Source organism: Cynocephalus volans, chromosome 1, assembly GCF_027409185.1.
Source record: "Cynocephalus volans isolate mCynVol1 chromosome 1, mCynVol1.pri, whole genome shotgun sequence".
In the NCBI taxonomy this organism is placed as follows: Eukaryota; Metazoa; Chordata; class Mammalia; order Dermoptera; family Cynocephalidae; genus Cynocephalus; species Cynocephalus volans.
This window is the reverse complement of record NC_084460.1, coordinates 189,481,283-189,504,247: the sequence shown is the minus strand read 5'-3', so window position 1 is coordinate 189,504,247 and position 22,965 is coordinate 189,481,283. Positions and strand designations below refer to the sequence as shown.

The following is a 22,965-nucleotide window of genomic DNA, read 5'->3' as shown; positions in this document are numbered from 1 at the left end:
CTTCCTCATTACTGTTTACAGTTGCTGTTGTTTGATGCTGCTGCTTCACTGTGGATGCTGCTGGGAGGCTCCTGAGTGGAGGTGGGGCTGTCCTGGCCTGTGTTGTCCCCAGAGGAAAACCAGTAGAAATGCTCTGCATGCATTAAAGTTCACTCCAGATGCAGGACAGAAGCAATCAGGCTGGAAGCGACAGCCCTCTGCTCCCTCCAGGAGGGGTTTGATCTTGTAAGCAGAATGTCTACACCTGGGGAGAGAGGAAGATGGGAGAGAGGTTCTGGGCTTTGAGGAAGGGCAGAGGTGTGTTCTGCTGTGAGCAGGTCTGCTGATGCTTGGCTGCCCTGGCCACAGGGAGGGATCCATTCTGTGGGTAGATGTTGCTGGCTGTCAGCAGGAATTAAGAGGCACATTTCTGCTGGCAGTGAGCCTTGGGGCAGGTGTAAGGGGACTGTATTCCTGGGGAAGAGGGTGGCACCCAGAGAGGAGCAGGGAAGTAGACGCAGGCCCAGCAGCAGAGGGATGGCCATGAGATGAGAGCCTGTTGTATCATTTCAAGTTCAACGTTATAGAACCCCCTCCTGATAGTGTTGCTGGTGCTCACGCCTTCCTCCTCTCTTCACATCTCAGAAAACTTCGCCTGCAGTGGGGTTCTTGGGAGTTCCTGCTGCCCCTGTTTGCATATCATAGCAAGGTATCCTTCCTCAAGAATGTCCTTGTCCACAGGCCAGAAAATCATGAGGATGTGGTAGCTCCACTGGCATCTCCTGGACAGTGTCATGGCAAATGTGCAAATAGGCTGCATATGGAGTCCTGTCCTGCCAACACCTGCACAGCTCTGCGTAGCGGCCCGTGCCCCAGCACTTGGAACCACACCTGTGCCATAGTGAGCACCCAAAGTTCCAGTCATGGGCCCCTCATCTCCTCATTCTGTGGTCACCATACCCTGCCTCATCTCTGACATGCAAAGACAGGGCCTTGGTGGTGCTCTGGGCTGCAGTGAGTACTTGCTGGGGGTCAGTGGGCTGCAGGATTTGAGCCCCCACTGACCTCTGATGGGTAGGCTGGGGCTCTGCTGGAGTGGAGGACTCCCTGGCAAAGTCAGTCCATGAAAGAGAAATATTATTTCAAAGAAGTAATGGCTGAAAACTTTCAAGATTTATTTAAAAAACTTTGATCTACACACCCAGGAAGCAAAGCAAACTCCAGTAAGACACACACAAGATCCACAAATAGACTCATCATGGACAGATGCCACAGGTCAGAAATAAGGAGACAATCTTGAAAGCAGTTAGAGAGAAATGATGAGTCACTTACAAGGGAAGAGAAGAATAACAGCTGACTCTTCATCAAAACAACGGAGGCCAGAGGCACTGGGAGGATATATTCAAATGCTCAAAGAAAAAAAAACTGTCAACCGAGAATCCTGTCGAATGAAGCTATCTTTCAAAAATGAAGCAAAATAAAGACATTCTGAGGGAATAAAAACTAAGGGAATCTGTTGACAATGGCTCATCTTACAAGACATGTTAAAGGGAGTTAGTTTTCCAGATTGAAAGCAAGTGACCTCATACAGAAATACAAGTACATGTGAGAAAACAAAGAACTCTAGTAAAGGTAATTATTTAATTATAAAAGACAATACAAATGCATATTTTCTCCTTTCATCCCTTAATGGATTAAAAAGCAATTGCATAAAAAATATATAATGTATTAATGGGTCTATAACATATAGAAACCTAATATATTTGACATTAACAGCATAAAGGAGGTGCATTGGAGCAAAGGTGTACTGGACAAAGAAAATGATTCCAGATAGTAGAAAAAGTGAAGAGAATCAGAAATGATAAAAAGAAGGTTAATATAACAAAAGCTGTACATATATACTTGCTCCTTTTTTTCTCAAATCTTCTTCCAAAGTTGTAAAATTATAGAAGATAATAATTGTAAAAATATATTATTTCACTTTTAACATTTATAGATGTAACACATATACAAAAGAATTCAGTAAAGGAGTAATAGAGGAATTATGAGCAAAATGATGAGACATATAGGAAACAAAAGTAAAATAGACATAAATGCAACTATCATCAACTCTCATTATTAGTGGTAATGATGTTATATAAAGTCACTGCAAATACTGAAAGAGCAAATACTGTACCATTGTTCTGAGGGGAAATACAGTTAGGTTCCTGTGAGCCTCTGGTCACATTTTCAACTGATCACTAAATAATCTTATTTTATGTGTGTTTAGTATTTATTGTTTATTCATTAACATTGAGTTTATAGCCAACAGCACCATAACTCATGCCTGCATACAGCTTATCTAACACATGCATTTTGACTATAAGGCACATTACAGCCTTTTTACACTTAGGAACACCAGATAGCACTTCATCACAATGCCTAAGGGCCATTTTAAACAGCAAAATTGCCTGGCCAGTTAGCTCACTTGGTTAGAGCATGGTGCTGATACACCATGGTCAAGGGTTCAGATCCCCATACTGGACAGTTTCCAAAAAATAAATAAATAAATAAATAAGATAAATAGCAAAATCATCAACACACACACACACACACACACACACACACACACACAGATATGAGAAATGTGGTACTAAATAGACTACTAAAAAAAGACTTATTTATGGCTTGAGAGCTGAAACAAGAAGGCACAGTGTCACCTTGTTCAGTCTTAGCTGGGAACATGTGTGTTGGAGGACTCATATTTTCACCACTCTATGCATGTCTGTGAATGACCATGAAAGTGCCACAAGTATTAATTTTGGAGTTACAAATCAATTTTAACAAGTGGGTGAATTTGCAAATACAAAATCTGCAAATAATTAAGATGAACTGTTTATCAATAATAACATTAAATGTGAATGAGTTAAATAATCTGACCAAAAGTCAGAGATTGTCAGGCTGGATTTAAAACAAACAAAAAACAAGATTCAGCTAGATGCTCTTTACAACGGGCACTCTTTAGATTCAAAGATACAAATAAATTGAAAGGAAATGGATGGAAAGAGATATATCACACAAAGAGCAACAACAAGAAAACTGGAATGGTTAAAGTAATATCAGATAAAATAGACTCTAAAACAAAAATTGTTACTAGAGATAAGAGGGACATTTTATAATGATAAAAAGTCAATCCATTAGGAAAATACAACAAATAGAAACATATATGCAAATAAAAACAGAGCACCAAAATACATGAAGCAACAGATGACAGAAATGAAGGGAGAAACAGACAATTCAGCAATATTAGTTGAAGACTTCAGTACCCCAGTTTCAATAATGGGAAGAACTAAGCAGAAGATCAACAATGAAATAGACTTGAACAACACAATAAACCAGTAAGACCTAACAGACATGTGTAGAACAAACCCAACAACAACAGAATATGCATTCTGAAATGCACATGGAACATTGTCTAGGATAGAACATATACTAGGCCATAAACTTCAATAAACTAAAAAAGGAAATACATAATACAAAGTATGTACTTTGGCCACAATGAAATAAAATTAGAAATCAATAACAGAAAATAATTTGGGACAGTCACAAATATGTGGAAATTAAACAACACACACTTAAATAATCAAAGGATCAAAGAAGAAATCAAAAGGGAAATTATAAAATAGGTTGAAATAATGAAAACAAACCTAAATAACAAAACTAATGTGATGCAGCAAAAGCACTGCTTAGAGAGAAGTTTATAGTTGTGCAACTTTTGTATCTATATTACGAAAGGTTTCAAACCAATATCTCAACCTTGCACTTTAAGACACTGGACAAAGAGAGAAAACTAAATATAAAGCAAGGACAAGGAAGGAAATAATAAAGATTAGAGTGAAAATAAATAAATAAAAATGAATGCCAAATCTTCACAAACTCTTTCAATACTTAGAAGTGGAGGTGATATTTTCTAACTCATTTTATGAGGTCAGTATTATTCTCATAACATAACTAGACAAAGACCTCACAAGAAACGAAAACTACAGACCAATACCTCCCATAAACTCTAATTTCAGCAACATCCAAAAAAAATTATGTACCATGGCCAACTGGGATTTATCCCTGAAATGCAAGATTGGTTTAACATCTGAAAATCAATTAATGTAATGTATCATATCAATAGAATAAAAAACAAAAAATGTCACGATCATATCAGCAGATGCAGAAAAAGCACTTGATAAAATTCTACACTCTTTTGTGATAAAAACACTCAACAAGCTAGGAATAAAAGGAAACTTTCTCAACCTGATAAGGGCATCTACGAAGAATCCACAGCTAACATCATACTTAGTAGTGATCCCTAAGATGAGGAACAAGACAAGGATGTCTGTTCCGGCCCCTTATGTTCAACGTTGTACTTGACATTCTAGTCAGAGCAATTAGGCAAGCAAAAAAATAAAAGGCTTTGAGATTGAAAAGGAAGAAACAAAATAATCTTTAGTCACAGATCCCATGATCTCATTTACAGAAAATCATAAATAATCCACTAAAACACTAGTAGAACTAGTAAACCAGTTCAGCAAGGTTTCAGGATACAAAATCAATATACAAAAATCAATTGTATTCTATACATTTGCAATGCATAAGACAAAATTAAGAAAATAATTCTATTTATAATAGCATCAAAATGAACAAAAAACAGAAATAGATTTAACAAAAGAATTGTAAAACTTATACTCTGAAAACTACAAAACATTATTCTTGTTTTTTCAAAGAAGATATTAATCAACAGGAAAACATCCCATGATCCTGGATCAGAAGTCTTAATATTGTTAACATGGCAATGTTAAGATTATTAAATGGAGGAAAAGTGGTCTCTTTAATAAATGGTGCAGGGATAACTGGATATCTACATGCAAAAGAATAAAGTTGGACCCTCTACTTCACATCATACCCCAAAACTAACTCAAATGGATCAAAGGCTTAAATATAAGAGCTAAAACTATAAAATTCTTAGAAGATAATATAGGGGTAAATCTTCATGACCTCAGATTTGTCAATAAACTCTTAGATATGACACCAAAAGTACAAGCAACAAAAGAAAAAATAGATAAATTAAACTTTATAAAAATTAAAAAGTTTAATGCTTCAAAGGAGTCTATCAAGAAAGTATAAAGACCCACAGAATGGGAGCAAATATTTGCAAAGCATGTATATGGTAGGGGACTTTTATTGAATATATGAAGAACTTCTTACAACTGAACAATAAAAAGGCAATTAACCCAATAAAAAACTGGGCAAAGAATTTGAATAGACATTTCTCCAAAGAAGATGCACAGATGGCCAATACACGCATAACAAATTACTCAGTGTCATTATTTACCAGGGAAATACTAGTCAAAACCATAGAGACACCACCTCATGCCCATGAGGACTGCTAGAAAGAGAAAGTCAAACCATGACAAGTTTTGGTGGAATGTGGAGAAATCACAACACTTGTACACTGCTGGCGGGAATTATACAATGGTGCAGCTATTCTCGTGATTCCTCAGAAAGCTTAACATAGTAACCCGTGAATTTCATTCCTAAGTATATACCCAGGAGAAATGAAAACATATGTCCACATAAGAGTGTGTACTTGAGGGCTGGCCGGTTAGCTCAGCTGGTTAGAGTGCAGCCTTGTAACACCAAGGTCAAGGGTTTGGTTCCCCATACCAGCCAGCCACCAAAAAAAAAAAAAAAAATGTGTACACGAATGTTTATAGCAGCATTATTCATAACAGTCAAAAGGTGAAAACAACCCAAACGTCCATCAGCTGATGAATGGATAATCAAAATGTGGTATATCCATGTTGTGGAATATTATTTGGCCATAAAAAGGAAGTATGTACTGACACATGCTACAGCTTAGAAGAATCTTGAAACACTGTGCTAAGCAGAAGAAGCCAGGCACAAAAGAGCACTTATTGTATGAATCCATTTGTATGGAATGTGCATAATAGGAAACTCCATAGAGACAGACAGATTACTTGTTGCTTAGTGCTGGGGCTGATGCGGGGTCTAGAGGTGAAAGCTAAAAGGTGCAGGACTTCTTCTGAAGTGGTGGAAATGTCTTACAATTGACAGCACAAGTCTGTGAATATACTGAAAAACATCGAGTTGTACACTTTGGGGTGGATAGTATGACATGTGAATCACATCTCAATAAAACCATTAAAAATCACCAAGCATGACAGAAAGTAACGAGGTAGAGTAGACCACGGAGCAAGCTTTTCTGGTAACCCCTGGGTCCTTGGATCATGGAGTCTGTGGACCTAAATATTGGAATCGTGTTCCAGACAATAACTGACAAGATGAAGAGTTTAGCCTGAAAACTGGAATTTATCTACAAAAGAATAAAATGGAAATTATAGAACTGGAAAATACAGAAATTGAGAACCTGGCAATTGAGTTTTACAGCAGATTACACAGGACAAGAGGAGAGCAGATGAGTGACCTTGGAGAAGTCAACAGGAAGTGTCAGCTGTGACATATTCAGTGGAAAAATCCACAAGGAGTTGGCTCTGCAGGAAAAGGGGCTTCTTTTTCTTGATCGATGATTGAGAATTGGAAATATAGATGCATTTTCATGTACCTCAGAGGGATCCATGGCACACGTGTGGTGAGCATTGTCCTAGAATCCATGGGGGGCGGGGTGTGTGTGTAGAGATGAGCATCTTTGGTCCTCACCTTCCAGACTAGCAGGGGAGGGTGGGAACAAGGCATGTCTGCTAGATTTGAGATTGACAGGACTGCAAGCCACAGGTGGACGGGCCCGCAAAGGGTACATTTTTAGATGTGATTTTATTGTTGACATTTCTTGCTAAAGGATGTCAAGATAAAAACTCTAAGTATTATACCTATAATTGCAGGTATGGGAACCTCATTGCCTAGGAAGGCAAGCCACCCTTGATCCCAAAGATGCCCTAGGAGACCCCAACACATGCCTGGCCCCAATCTGCCCACCTGGCCCCTTGCAAGCACTTCTGCTGGGAACATCAGAAAGGAAAATCAGGTTATCCTAACACAAAGGGTAAAAAGTGCCACTGACCTTGGGTGGAAGACTGGGAACTTTCAAGGTCACAACGATGGAAAATTCTTCAGGGAAGAGGTCACATCTGAAGAAGATCCTCGAGGCCGGGAAGCTGGCAGTGCGGGGAGCAGCGGCCGAGAGCTGGAGGCCTCGTGCGCCCTGCACCTGCGTCACCCTGATCCCGCCTGTGGCACCGTCTGCAGGGACCACTTCTGCCAGGATGTCCAAGGGCCGCAGGTCTGTGTCGGGGAAAGCGCAGGTGGGTTAGGCAGGCGTTCCCCTGTGAAGGGACAGCCAGGTGGCCAGCATCTGGGCACCCCTGTGGCAGGCGCTGGTCTTCCCCACAGTGGTCCTTTCTAGCACGTGTCACCGTCATCCTGGGCCCCAGCGAGGAGGCCCAGGAGGTAAGGCTGCGTCTGGACCTGCACCTGGGCCAGCCCCCTCAGTGTCGCTGCTGTCTGAGGTGGACAGGACGTGGACGTGCGGTGGGACACAGGGACAGCTGGGGCAGGAGCGGGTCAGTCACAGGGCTTGCCTCGCCCAGGCTCGTGGAGAGGCTGGACTGGCTCCTGGGAGAACCTCTGCTTCAGAGCTCAACGATGCTGGAAACCTAACTGATGGGCTGCCCGGCCTCCTCGGAGCCAGATGGTAAGAAAGGAGATGGGGAGTGTGGAGAGCTTTGTACTGGAAAGGGGGCTTCGGCCCAGGCCGATTGGCTGGGAGCAGAGCTTGAGGCAGATGCCTGACCCTTCAAACCTCCAGACCCCATGTGACAGGAGAGCTGTGACCCACAGCCTCCCCAGCGACCAGCCCAGGATGTCAGGACTTGACCAAGAACTGCAGCTTCGCTAATGTGTCTCCCCACCTGTCACCCAGGAGGCCCCACTTCTTTCCAGCCGCCTCCGGCTCCCCAGCCACAGCCTCCATCAGGGCACCCTGGGACCCTCCCTTTTCCACTAGAACCTCACCCCTCCCCTGCTCACCTCTGAGTCTCTGCCAGACTCAAGTGAGGGAGACCGACCCCCTTGCCACAGCCAGCCCTGAACACGCAGCCTCAGCTGGTCCTCACTTGGGTGGTCTTCGTTTATTCCAAATAGGCTTCTTGAAATGGTGGTTTGAGAAATAGTCATTGCCTTTACGGTGCTTATAATTTAGCAGAGAAGCTGTGATAGCCACAATAGATTAACTCAAAGCTGGCTACCTGTAGGGTCCTAAACTAGACTCTGAACTTAAGATCTGCCCACGACTCATTCACCCTCCCTGAGCCTCAGTTTTCTCATCTGTAAAATAGGACGATCCTGACCACAAACCAAAATGGGAGTAAAAGTGAAAACCTCTAATCACTTACTGCTGTAGTATAAGCAAGAGGCTAAAACCGGAGGAAGTGCTGACTCTCCCCTGTTCCACTGCCCGCTCCATGGAAGAGCATGCCAGTGGGGGCCTCCTCACCACTGGGACATTCCTTTGGGGAGGCCCTCTGTGCTGGAGCCCCTAAAGACGAAGGTCACGCAGAAGGACAGAGCTTGATGGGCAGGCTGAGCCTCAGGCCCGGAGACATGCTGTAGACGGTCTCCCAGAAGGGATTCTCCCACTGCGGGGATGGGGGTGGGGGTGAGAGAGAAAGAACTAATTGTCCAGAGAAGTCTTCTCTGCTCATGGATTTCGTTCATCTTGATTGTGTACCGGGTGCAATTTATTTTCAAGAATTTAGGCTGGGGTATCATAAGCGTTGCCCTATGGGGACCGTAAGACTTACTACACAGCCATAGTGACAAAACAGTCCTGTGCTGGCCCAAGAAGAGACGGATGGACCAACAATGAGAAGAGAGCCCAGCACTCAGAGAGATCCCAGGTAAGGAGGAACTTAAACACAATGCAAAAAAAAAAAAAAGAAAGAAAGAAAGAAAAAAACTGATAAATAAATAAATAAATAAACAGAGTGCAGTGACGACACAGATCAACAGGGGAAGGATGGCCTGATCAGCAGACGGAGACGGGAAAGCTGGGTTCTGTTTGAAAAACTCCAGCTGAACCCCTCCCTAGCAGGACATGCAACTGCAGACCCCAGGAGAAGATGACCCAAGGGTGAAAGGTGAGACCATCACATTACTGGGAGGAGTTAGGGGTTGGTTATCTTTGTGGCCTTGGGTGAAGGAAGATTTCTCAAACAAACTTCATAAACAGAAACTATCAGAAGAAAAGTGCTTACTTTTGCTTATGTCAAAATAATGACTTGCAAAAACAAAGCTGGCCGGTTGCTGAATGGTCAGAGCATGGTGCTGATAACACCAAGGTCCAGGGTTCGATCCCTGTACTGGCCAGCAAGAAACGAAAACAAAAACAAAACAAACTTCTGCTCAAGGAAGGCAACCAGGGACATGCCAACAGTCACAGGACGGAGTGGGAGAGGTGTTTGTGGTGCTTAAAACCTACGAGGGGTCAACACGCAGAAGGAACAAAGAGCTCCTGAAAACCAACAAGGACACATAAGAACAAGTCTCAAAAGGAAAAAAATGCAAGCAATTTTAGAAAAGAAGAAACCCGCAGGCTCACAAACATAAGACAAAATGCTTGAGTCAATGGTAGTCACAAAAATGAAAGTTAATACAGTAACAAGGTATCACTTTCCCCTATTATTACTGGTTTGAAAAAAAAAAGAAATAGGGAAAAATGTAAAGATAGAGCAGGACTAGGAATGTGACCAGGGGTCCTCTTGTATAGTCAAACCTGCTTTTCTTAAGTGGTTTTAAAAGGATTTTGAGGGACAGGGAATTAAGGCTGGACCACCAGCTTTGAACAGACCACTGGGCACTCTCAGGTTGGAGCAAGGATGTACTGTGGACTGAAAAGCCAAAGGCCATGTGGGGAGCAGGCTGGTTAGCCTGTGGCAGGCACCTCAGAGGTGACAGCACCAAGGGTAACCTCATAAGCTCTCAGTGGCACTCCCTGGGCCGGGCAAGGTGCTGAGCCCTTTACACTTATCTGCACGTGTTCCTTCGATGCCCTCCGAAGTCAGGATTCTTTACACCTTTGGGTGTACAGATTTTTCTCCTGAAAATTTTTCTTAAAGAATCCAATAGAAAAAAAAAGATATTCACATATGTGCTTGACAACTTAATTACTTTTAATTGATAAATTTAACTACATAAAAAGAAAATAAAAATCTTCTTATGATGAGAAAATATCAGAGTAAAAAAAATAACTGAATGAGAAGACAAGCCACAGATGAGAGAAGATATTTACAAAAAGCATGTCTGATAAAGGACTGTTATTCAAAATATACAAAGAACTCATAAAATTCAGCAATAAGAAAATAAAAGACCCAACTAAAACATGGTCAAAAGTGTTGGACAGACACCTCACCAAAGAAGGTATATAGATGGCAAATAAGCATATGAAAAGAGGCTCAATGTCATATGTCATCTGGAAAATGCCACTACACACCTATCAGAATGGCCTGTATCTAAAAACGCGGACACCCCCGAATGCTGACGAGGACATGGAGCAGCAGGAAATGCGAGATGGTGCAGCCGCTGTGGGAGACGGTTTGGCAGCTTCTCTCAAAACTAAACATGTTCTTACTGTAGAGGGTTAAAAATCTTGATTCTCATTTGATTTTTAGACAGGGCTCTTTAGCTAAAAACTTATGGGACAAAAGTCCTTAGCTAGGAGGCAATAGCCTACAGCTAGTGGGACAAAAGCCCATCTAATCAATTCTAATCAAGTATGTGTTGATTCTCAGCTGATTTTTAGTACAGGGTTTTTATTTTTTTATTTTTATTTTTATTTATTTTTATTTTATTTTATTTATTTTATTTTTTTATTTTTTATTTATTTTTTATTTTTTATATTTTAATTTTATTTTGTCGATATACATTGTAGCTGATTATTGCTCCCCATCACCGAAACCTCCCTCCCTTCTCCCTCCCCCCCTCCCCCCAACAATGTCCGTTCTGTTTGGTAGTACAGGGTTTTTAGGTAATGCATGTATGGGACAAAAGTCCTCGGTTAGGAGACAGCTAGCGGCAAGAGCCCATCAAATCAACTGTAATCACTATTTAGGTGTGGGATGGTATACTTTAATGATTTTAGAGTCAACAGGTGGTTGTGATACTGATCTTGTTAAGAGATTTTAAAGAACTGCTGTAGGAAAATATGTGAGAAATGTTTGCTGAAGAGAAAACTTTGTTAATGGAAACAAGATACAATCACAGATAGACAGAATCATAGGAAAGTAATGATTGTTTTAGCTGTTATAAAAATAGATCTTAAGAAGATATTGATCACAGTGTAACTAGCTTAACATTTCACTAATTATACTTTGGAATATCATGCTGTTAGTTTTAATGATGTTACTATGTTCCATTGTTTAAGCTATATTTAGCTATGGATAACTTTTGTCAGGTTGCCCATGTCTTTGTGTCCTTTTGAAATGATTGAATCAACTGATGCTTTTTTGTGAAACTTCCTTGTCTTTACAATAAAAACAGAAGCTAACTTTAAACCGGGGCTGTACCCAGTTTCTCCTTCTAACAGAGGAGCTGCTGAGGTGCAGTCCCTTTGGGCTTCTCATCGCATTCATGGTGCTTTGAGTAATCCTGTGTTACACAGCGAGAAGTGTAACACTTACCATAGGATCCAGCCATCGCACTCCTTGGTGTTAACCCAAATGAGCTGAAAACTCAGGTCCACACAAAACCTGCTCATGGATGTTTACAGCCGCTTTATTCACAATTTGCCCAAACTTGGAAGCAGCAAGACATCCTTCAGGAGGTTATAAAGAGACCATGGTGCGTCCAGACACTGGGATGTTATTCACAGCTAAAAAGAAACGACCTGTCAAGCCCTGACAAGACGCAGAGGAACCCTAGACGTGTATTACTTAGTGGAAGAAGGCAGTCTATAATGGCTGCATGCTGGGTGATTCCAACCATGGGACAGTCTGGAAAAGGCAAAGCTATGGAGACAGTGAAAAGATCCGTGGTGCCGAGAGTAGGGGGAGGGATGAGCGGGCAGATCACAGAGGGTTTCAGAGCAGTGGAGCTCCTCTGTGTGGTGCTACAGTGGGGGACACATGTCATGACACATTTGCTTGTAGAGTGTCTGACACCACGACTGAACAGCAGCACAGACTCTGGACTTCCTGGATAATGATGTGTCATGTAGGTTCCTCAACTGCAGCAAACGCCCCTCTCTGTGGGGGTGCTGGCAGTGGGGGAGGCCTCGCGGGGCAGTGGATATATGGGAAATCTCCGCACCTTCTGCTCAGTTTTGCTGTGAACCTAAAACTGCTCTAGAAAATTAAGTGTGTTTAAAAAAATACTGATGTACTGGGGAAATTATCTGTAGCTCACATCACTGAAACAGACATTTGTAATATATAAAGAAAGCCTAAAAATTGAGAAGAAAAAAGATCAACACCCTGAAAGAAAGCGCTCACAGGAACACACAACACACACACACACACACACACACACACACACACACACACACACACACACACACACACACACACACACACACACACACACACACACACAAATGGCCCTTACATAGAAACTCATAAGTAAAATTCACATGAAAACTCCACCTAGAGGCCATTTCTCATTTTTCAGATTAGTAAAAATCCTGCAGATCAATGGGCCTGCGGGAAACAGCCGCTCTCACATGTTGCTGGTGGGTGTATTAAATAGTCCCCCCACCCAGTGGAAAGAGACTTGATAATGTCTCCACAAAAGCATTTCCCTTCGGCCCCACAATCGCACCTCTGAGAAGCCGTGTTTGCCGTGCGCCATGTACCTTTGCAGTAACACACACACACACACAGTTAGCCTTATCTGTCATAGCAAAACGTCAGAACAACGTGAGCACTTATTTTTAGGAAAATGACTGTACAAACCACGGAACACAAACCCTGTGCAGCGTTATGCGACTGTAGGAAAGTAACCAGGGGAGGCTTTCTGTGGTGCTGTGCAGAGATCTCCAGGACACATCGCTGGTGAAAAGGGCGGGGTGTGTTGCCTCTTGACCAGGAGAGGGAGGGGAGGATACAAACTTGCATTTGCTGTGTTTGCAAAAAGAAACACGGAAAACCAATACAACGTGTTACCTATGGCGGAAAGCTACGGGAGCAGTGAGGACAACAGTATCTGTCTTCCACATTATTCTGACTTTTGAACCAGGTGAACAAATGACCTTGTGAGACAAATTAAGAACTGAAGCCAAAAGTGAAACAAATCCCACTTAACGTTCCTGACATGCTGGCCTTGCTGCATCCTGGCCTCAGTGCATTAGTCCATTTCTGTCACTTAGAGTACCCAAAACTGGGAAATTTATAAAGAAATGGAATTCATTTCTTAAAGTTTTTGAAACTGGCAAGTGCAACGTTTAGAGAACACATCTAGTGAGGGCCTTCTTCTTGGTGGTGGCTCTACAGTGACATACGGTGTCACATAGCGAGAATGGCCTGAGCAAGGAGCAAGAGAGCTAACCTGCTCACTCTCCTTCTTTTAAAAGGCATCAGAGCCACACTGTTATTCCATGAGTGGAGGGCACAGTCCTCACAATCCAATCACCTCTTCAAGGCCCCACCTTGCAAATGCCATAGCTGGATTTCCCATCCTCTTAGCGTTGTTACAGTGGAGATTAAGTTTCCAATACATGGACTTTTGCGGGACACATTTTGCCCACAGCACTCAAGAAGACAGGTGCCTGGTGCACCAGCACAGTGTAAGCACCTGGTGACTCACATTGTAGTCATTGAAAGGCAACTCGGGGGAGTTCAACCAAGATTCTGCTTTAGCTCCTTGGAGTGGAGAGGTTGTCACATGCCTGATTTCCTCCAAAGGGTAACCAGACAACACAGTGGGGATCTCGGCCTTTGTGCTCAGCCCGCCTGGGGCCCACAGTGCTCCACAGACACTTCCGTTTACCTCTCAGAGGCTGGGATTCCTCATTGGGGATAGGAGATGTGTACCCCTGTCTTACAGGGTTGTGGTAAGGACTGGAAATATTGTCTATTATATTCCGGGCATGCAGAGCTGCTCTCCAGAATGGAAGCCTTACAATGACTAGATTGGAGATGGATGGCCCATCCCTCCTGATGCATCAGTTTGTCCTGGGGCCACTTCTTAGGTCAATTTTTAATTTCCCATCTGAGTGTGCTGGGAGGGGCTGTGTTTTCTGCCAGGAAGAATGGCTGTAGGGCTGGCTCAGCACAGCTCTTGAGTAAGATCCATGCGGCTGGCAGGCAGACAACTGATGCTAAGTTTGCTTTATGGAAATAGGAAATAGGGCATCTGGGTGTGCCCTAATCAGCTGGCACGGAAAAATCCACACACAGAATCCAGGAACAAATCCATCTGCTGGCCACACATTTGCCAGCTCAAAACCAAAATCTTTCTTTCTTGCCTTTCTCATGTGCTGTCCAGTAGGTGTATAGTACAATAGGGTACAGTGAGCGTCCGGCCTCCCTGGGGCATGTGGACATTCAGTCAGCAAAAGAGAACATGTGCCTTATGAGGACTGCACAGGCCACCACCGGTCACCAGGGGGACAAAGGGGTTTGATCCCAAGCTCTTCCAGGATGAGGTTCTCAGCCACCCAAGGGCCGCACCCATGGGACAAGTCTCTATTGATCCAAAATACCTGCTCCTGGCCCTGCCTCTGCCAGGAGCCTAGAGGTGGAAGAGGCAAAGGTGGAGACAGTCCCTGCCCCCCCGGGGACATTTGCAATAAAAACATGCTCTCTCCTGCCAGGCGTGATTACCCCTGCAATCCAGCCAGCTCTCTGTGCCCCCTTATCTCACAGGCTCCCAGCGAGTGAGAACATGAACAGCACATGAATCCCTGAAACAGCCCCGGGCTGCAGTACGTGGAAGCTTCCGGAGGTTTCCTGCCCTCAAATCCAAATTGTGTGTGAGTCCCCATTGACTCTATTACCGATGTAACATGCATATTGAAGCCAGGAATTATGGAAACAGACCTGGAAGGGCTAACTCAAAGCCTCAGGGCATAGGCCAGGAAAGTAGGCACAGAGAGGATTTGTAGGTGCCGCTGAAGCACAGTGAACTTTAAGTACTAAATGCTTACATTAGAAAAGAGGAGAGGTCTCAAATCAATCATCTAAGCTTTGCCTTGAAAAACTAGAAACAGATAGCAAAGGAACCCCCTAGCAAGCAAAGGCAAGTGCAGGGCAGAAATTGACAGAATTGGAAACAAAGGAAAAATAGAAGAAATCAATTAAACCAAAGCTGATTCTTTGAGAAGATCAATAAAATTGATAAGGCTCTAGCCAGACTGACAAAGAAAAAAAGGGGGGGGGGAATAAATTATCAATATTAAGAACAAGAAAGGGGGTATCACTGAACATTTTTCAGAAATTAAAAGGATAATATGGGGGAAGTCTACAAATAACCTGTGCCTATATATTCAGAATCTTAGATGAAATGGACCAATTCCTTGATAGGCACAAATCCCAGAACTCATTAAAGAAGAAACAGAGAACTAGAAAGTCCTGTATATTAAGCAAAGAAAATTCCAGTTTCTTGGAAAATTCTACCAATCATTTAAAGAAAAAAACCATGCCACTTCTGTGTTAATCTCTTCCAAGAACTAGAGGAGGAGAAAACACTTGCCAACTCCTTTTATAAGGGCAGCATTATCAAAACCAGACAAAGACATTACAAAAAGAGAAAACTACAGACCAATAACCCTCATGAATATAGACAGCAAAATCCTTAATAAAGTATTAGCAAATCCAATCCAGCAACATATAAACAGGACAATACATCAGAACCAAATGGGGATTATCCAGGAATTCAAGACTGGTTCAACATTCAAAAATCAATTAATGCAGGTACACAGGACCTCTCCATAGTATCTTTGCAATTTCCTGTGAACCTACAATTATTTCAAAGTAAAAAACTTTAAAAATAATGTAATTCACCATATTAGCAGACTGAAAAAGGACTATGTGATCATCTGAACAGTTGCATAAAAAGTATTCCACAACAAACAACATCCATGTGTGATAAAATCTTTCAGAAACAGAAGGGAACATTTTAAACCAGATAGAGCTAATCTAGAAAAACTGGAGCCAATGTGATCCTTGACAGGGAACACTGAATTTCTTCCTGAGATGAAGCCCAGGAGAAGAGATGCCCCAGGAGCCTGAGTACTTGAGCACACCTCACTCTGGTTCTTGGTTTCTAAACACCATCACCCACTAAAAGGGGCCCGGGATCCATGGAGAAGTGGCTGATTCCAGGGATAAAATGGGGACAACACAAGATGAGCTTGGACCAGAAAGTAAAAAAAGTCAGGGAGTGGAGGTGTGTCAAAAAGGTAGAAGAACCAAAATTGGTCAAAGTTGGAATAATTTAAACAGAATAAATAATGATAATACTGGATGATAAGGCAAATAATAAAATAAACAATTTTAGTCCTCACTGAAATAAATAAAGGAACAAGCAAATAAGGTGGAGAAAGGACAACAGCTCCTTGCAGAAGAGTTTCAGCAGATGAGTGCAGATGGAATTGGGAAGTACAACATCCCTGAGGGAAACCGCAGTGAAAACTGCCACAGACCAGATTCCACGCACATGCTGAAACCACTGGGAAAATGCCAGCACAGACACAGGATATTTTCAAAGTCTCAAATGATCTCCTGCAAAACATTATGAATTACAAAGTGAAAACTAGCCACATTGCCAGAGAAAAGACACAACAACGTGCCCCACTGTCCTGGACCTACTGCTTCTGTGGGATCCTTCCCCCACAGATGACAACCCCAGTCTAATCATGAAAAAGAATCCTACAGGCCCGATGGAGGGGCCTTCCCCAAAACGCCTCACCAGCACTCTTCACAAGAGTGGAGGTTACAGAGGCCAGGAAAGACTGAACAGCTGTCACAGCCTGGAGGACACGGAGGAGGGTGCAGTGTGGGGTCCCCCACAGGAGGACTTTCATGGGAGCTGGTGAATGGTGAGCTGCCAGTGCTAACTTCTACCATGTGGCAAGTGACCTATAGCTATGTGAGACATTGACCCTGGAAGAAGCCGGGGAAGGTCACAGGTGAACTCGCTGTGATCCTTTCACAACCATTCTGTAAAATGCATGTGTCAAAAGCCATCCACGAGCTCAGGCCATGCTGAGACAAGCACGTACTGCTGAGGGCCTCATGGCTGTGCGGCCTGTCCCCCGACCCCTCACCTGCCCGCCAGCTGCCTTCCACCCCAGGTGGGGCCTGCTTGGACTTGTCTGGGTTGATTTGTGTCCCCCAAAAGATGCTGCAGTCCCTGCCCCTTGTATCTGTGAACGACCCTATTTGGAAATAGGATCTTTGTAGATGAGCAAGTTAAGATGGGGTTGTCAGCATGGGCCCTAACCGAATATGACTGGTGTCCTTATAGAAAGGGGAAATTTGGGCAAGACGCAGGGAGAACTGCACATGAAGATAAAGGCGGAGATCAGGGTGCTGCTTCTGCAAGCCAAAGAACACCACAGATCACCAGCAACCACCAGAGGCCTGAGCAGATCCTCCCTCACAGCCTCAGAAGGAACCAGCCCTGCTGCCTCCTTGGTCTTGGACTCCCGACCTTCAGACTGTGAGACAGAGGATGTCTGTCCTTTAGCCATCCATTATACTTGTTACAGCAGCCCAAGGAAACTAATACTTTACTGCATAAAAACCATGACTCCTCTTGTCTTTATTTAGACCCAAACACACCTCTTTCTCTGACCTTCCAACCAAAGAGACACAAGATGCCACTCAGTAGCCCAGGGGCCTGGGGGCCACAGCAGCGCCTGCAGACACCCCTGCGCGCCCACCTCCAGACGGCCTGGTCAGAAAACCACCCTAATCAGCACTCCGCCCCAGCGTTCTCTCTGAGAAGAACAACAAGTAAATACATCCCAAGCCAATTTCAAGACGTTTGGAAGCTGAGCAACAACTCTTGGGAAAATAAAACACCCCTACTGTTTACTCTCCAGGAACTGGTTCCAAACACCAACGAGGAAGGGGAGGGAGTTGTGAGCCTCCTGCTAGGACAACACAAGCCAGAGAGGGGTATAAAAGCCCAGCCAGACCACCCTCAGCACCTCACCCACTCACACACTCACCCACTCACTCACCCCTCCCCAGCTCAATACCCAGCATGGCCGCGTCCTCCACGTCTGTCTGCTCCAGCAACCTGAGCTACGGCAGCCGGGTCTGCCTGCCCGGTTCCTGTGATTCTTGCTCTGACTCCTCCTGGCAGGTGGACGACTGCCCAGAGAGCTGCTGCGAGCCCCCCTGCTGTGAGCCCCCCTGCTGTTCCCCCAGCGGCTGCACCTCGGCCCCCTGCCTGACCCTCATCTACACCCCAGTGGGCTGTGTGCCCAGCTCCTGCCAGTCAGTCTGCACCAGCTCCTGCACGCCCTCATGCTGCCAGCAGTCTAGCTGTGAGCCAGCTTGCTGTACCTCCTCCCCCTGCCAGCAGGACTGCTGTGTGCCCGTGTGCTATAAGACCATCTGCTGCAAGCCTGTGTGCTGTGTGCCCGTCTGCTCAGAGACTTCTTCCTCATGCTGCCAGCAGTCTAGCTGTGAGCCAGCTTGCTGCACCTCCTCCCCCTGCCAGCAGGACTGCTGTGTGCCCGTGTGCTATAAGACCATCTGCTGCAAGCCTGTGTGCTGTGTGCCCGTCTGCTCAGAGACTTCTTCCTCATGCTGTCAGCAGTCTAGCTGCGAGCCCTCTTGCTGCACCTCCTCCTCCTGCCAGCAGGCCTGCTCCGTGCCCATCTGCTATAAGCCTGTCTGTTGCAAGCCTGTGTGCTGCGTGCCCGTCTGCTCTGCGGCCTCCTCTTCATGCTGCCAGCAGTCTAGCTGTGAGCCCTCCTGCTGCACCTCCTCCTCCTGCCAGCAGGCCTGCTCTGTGCCTGTCTGCTGCAAGCCCGTGTGCCGTGTACCCATTTGTTCTGGGGCTGTCCCCTGCCCAGTCCCCTCGTGCTGCCAGCCCAGCCCCCGCCCCTCCTCCTGCTGCAGACCCTCCTCCTGCGTGTCCCTCCTCTGCCGCCCCGTGTGCAGGACCACCTGCTGCGTGCCTGTCCCCTCCCGCTGTGTCTCCGCCTCGTCCTGCCGGCCCAGCTGCTGCCGCCCGGCCTCCTGCGTGTCCCTGCTCTGCCACCCCGCATGCTCCCGCCGGGCTTGCTGTGTCCCCGCCTCGGCCCAGAAGTCCTGTTGCTGACTGGGCACGTCCCCCTAGAGCCAGCCAGGCTCAGGTCCCACCTGGAAGCTGAGGTCCAAGCCCTGAATTGCTCCGGCACTTAGACCACTTCCTGGTGTGTGCTGGAACAGTCTGTTGAACTGGACGACATGGAAGAACTAAATATCCACTGTCTGGGGGGCTTCCAGGAGAGTACCGTGGCAGTCGCCTCCTCTCCATATCTCTCATCCCTGATGAGAGTCAGCTCAGCCCCAATCCACAGTGTCTCTGTCCTCGTCAGTGCAGTGACCTCGAGATTCTTCAGCAAACTGACCAATAAACACCTGTGACTTGCAACAACACTGGCTTGCATGTGTCTTTATCAGTGTTCCTTGGCTGTCCCACGCAGCCACGTTTTTCTCCTTCATACACATTACTCTTCTGTCCGTCAGGATCCTGTGTGGTTTCCTGTGCCCAGGGGTGCGTGGCTCCCTGGGGTCCAGACTGGGTTTGCCTCTACCCCTCCTGTGCTGTCACTCACTCCGCAGTTTTGTTGTTGTTGCTATGCCTTTGTAAATTCTCCTCCTTCTGCACAATCCCTATCAAGTCACGAATAGTATCTTCTACATCCATGTTTTTCCAGAACATGTTCAAATGCCCTCCTACCTTCAAAATCAGAAATTTCTATCCGTATATTGTCTCAAATCCTCCCACATGCCCTGCTCATGTCCCTGGTGTGGCAGGAACACACCGGAGGTTGAAAGTCAGGTCTCTGTTGTTTACGCCCCATGTCAGCAGAAACGTTTCCCACCTCTCTAGAGCTCTCTAAGGTCAGAGTAATAGGACTCCTTCTTTAGGTATCTAAATGGATTGGCAATAATAGCAGAGAGCAAGCACGTTATGATTATTGTGAACATATGGCTAAATGGATCAACCAGAACAGAAAGACACTGTCATGGTTTAAGATATCTTTAAAAATTATGTTTGGAATAACAATGTGTTGGAGCCCCTGGAGGAAGTACTGACTCTATTCCAGTGATTTTAAAATCACAAAGGATTTCATGCAAAGGTGTCAGAGAGCTTGCTGCCCGGGAACCCTCCGCTGGGGCAGTTTGTATAGGGTGGACACCAGAGCGCCTGCTGCGTTGAAATCATAGCGGTGGGCTGAATGAGAACATCCGTCACGCAGGTGCACGTGGTTCTCAGCAGCACAGCTCAACGTGTGGCTTGCAGCACATGGGACCGGAGCTAAGAATAACTCCAGAGCAGTAGAATTCTGTGGAGGACTCTTCATCGGGATACAGTGCCGCTCCCCTTCATGTGAGCCGAGAGAAGACTGGCCACGCCTGGTTGAGCCCACGCTGTGGTCAGACAGGAATTTGCTGGGAGGTGCGTGGGGCACCCCACCAGGAGATGCAATGCAGTCACCCACTCCACTGGCAACCATTGTGGCCTCATCTCATGAAGGCTTGTTTCACAAAAGAAGAAACTTTCTTATTGGTCTTTCATTTGATAAAAAATATTATTTCAATTTCTAATTTAAATAGCAATAATACAAAGGATAGTGACTCAAGAGACAAAAACATCCTGAGGTGATATCTATCCCCCTGAATAACTGGAGAGAGTCACCAGGCCCAGGCTGTCTACCTCCCAGGGCCTGGGACAAAAGGCAGAGCCAGCACTCCGTCACCCCTTGGCTGGCCCCTTATCTGGGGCTGACCTAATCTATAGTTCATTACCACCAAGTTGGGCAATCACATAACTTGTTAGACTCCTTGCACATCCCCCCCCCACTTTTTTTTTTCCTATAGATAAATCTTAATTCAATATATTTAACTTGGAGAACTTTTAAGGATCATAACTAAACACCTGCTTTAGCCACTCATAGAGTGGCTTTGGACTCAATACATCTTCCATTTCTCCTTAAAAATGCCCCCTATTCACTCGGTCACTAGAACTCACCAGCAGTGACTGGATTCCAAGTCCATGCACCTCCCTTGGCTGCTCTCACCCACAAAATTCTGAGTTCTGCCTCTAGATTTTATTTAAATTACCCCACACTTGGGCCCCTTGATTGGGACTTGACATATTCCCCATGGGGTCTGTGTAGACAGGACACCACTGGGCTTGGGTGGAAGGTGGGGTTGGAGATGTTTCTCATGAAGCCCAGGGCCCCCGGGCTGAGGCTCCTCACGCCTCTCCAGGACCCCTGCCAGAGTTCCTCCTGTGAGGATGCTGGCTACACGCCAGTCCCTAGGCATAGGGATGTCTCGGGTTGGGTGGGAATTCGGCTGGAGCATTTCCCAGGGTGAAAAGAGGCAAACTCAGTCTCAGTGTTGGGGAAAGATCTTGAGTAGTCAGAGGGAAGTGAGGGATTGGACTGGAAGAGAAGCAGAATCCTCTAACACAAGGAGTGAGACTTCACTTTGGGCCATGGTGAATCTGGCTTATCCTCTCACTTTAGATACACAGGAAATGGGACAAACATACAAAATAACTGTTTGCACACACTGGGTCACTGACAGCGAGGAACTGGGGTCCCAGAGGAAAGGAAGTAAATGGGAGATGAGCCTACAATTGCTGCTGGCTGCAGCCCAGACACTGGGTCCCAGACAGCATGGTGGATCCACTGAGCTGAAGAGATAGAAATCAGAGTTGAAGGAGGCTGAGGCAGTTGGAATTCATAGAGCAGAATACAGAAGAAGAGGGAACTATACAGGAAAAAGCTCCACAGGGCTCCCTTGATATGTTGCTGCATGCTGAGCCATTCATGAAGAGCTCAGAACTCCCTGAGATTAGGCAAAGAGCAACCAGGGAGCAATCCCAGAGCTTACAAAGGTTGGGAGACACCTGAGTTCCAAACAACCAGAGTAAGGAAACCTCAATGAATACCAGAAGCTTTTGGTACAAACCCCGGAAAAGTCACATCTAAATAGTGGTGCTAAACTTGCCCTAGAGTAAAGGCTCTGTCCTGACAAAACTTAAAAACAACCATGGCAGCACTGAGAGGATCAAGCTGATTCACAGACAGTAACTGCCAGCCAGAGCAAAGCCCAGCACTCTCTAAAGGAAAGAAAAAGCACATAGCATTCAAAGACATTCATGAGGTGCAGCATTCATTCACAGATTACCAGACACAAGACCAAGAGGAAAATGCAATCCATAACCAAGAGATAAAACAGTCTACAGAATCAAATCCAGAAATGCCAGAGTTGATGAAATCGGCAGACAAGACTATTGTTTAAATTACTATAAATATGTTTGAGTATCTAAAAGAAAACATGAACATAATGAGAGGAACATAAAGAAAGCCAAATGGAACTCCAAGAGTTGAAAATATAACATCAACAATAAATAATTAAAAATTCAAAGGATGACTTAAAGAAAAGACCAGTGAACTTGAAGATGCAGCAATAGAAACTATCCAAACCAAAGGAATGTGAGAAAAAAACACTAAAAAGAAATTAACAGAGTTCGGAGGCCTAGGGAGCAATATTAAGTGGTCTAATGTACACACAATTGGAGTACCAAGGAAAAAGGAAGACAGAAAAATACTTAAAGAGAAAATGGCCAAGTACTATATTTTCCGAATTTGATGAAACTGGTAAGTATGAAGAAAACTCGAAAAACCTCTGTAAGCCAACCTGACTTAATTGACATTCATATAATCTCTTATCCAACTACAATAGAATGTACATTCTTTTCAAATGCATATAGAACAAGTTCCAAAATAAACTATATGCTAGGCCTGAA

The 22,965-nt window shown here is 44.8% G+C and overlaps 2 protein-coding genes across 3 annotated transcripts in view; one reads left to right on the top strand and one right to left on the bottom strand.

Annotated features, from left to right (window-relative positions):
• The window catches only part of TSPEAR (thrombospondin type laminin G domain and EAR repeats), a 147,902-nt gene that overhangs the window by 50,693 nt on the left and 74,244 nt on the right, over positions 1-22,965 (bottom strand). Inside the window, exon 2 of the mRNA XM_063077935.1 lies at positions 7,049-7,269. Coding sequence (XP_062934005.1) covers positions 7,049-7,269 — 221 coding nt within the window. The remainder of the gene's footprint in view (positions 1-7,048; positions 7,270-22,965) is intronic.
• Positions 18,187-19,254, top strand: LOC134381219 (keratin-associated protein 10-12-like). 2 transcript variants are annotated; one of them, XM_063101304.1, is made up of 2 exons: positions 18,187-18,772; positions 19,037-19,254. In XM_063101304.1, the coding sequence occupies exons 1-2, from the start codon at positions 18,187-18,189 to the stop codon at positions 19,252-19,254; spliced, it is 804 nt and encodes a 267-aa protein (XP_062957374.1). The 2 variants fall into 2 exon arrangements, with proteins under 2 accessions (XP_062957374.1, XP_062957368.1); XM_063101298.1 differs by having other exon boundaries at positions 18,187-19,254.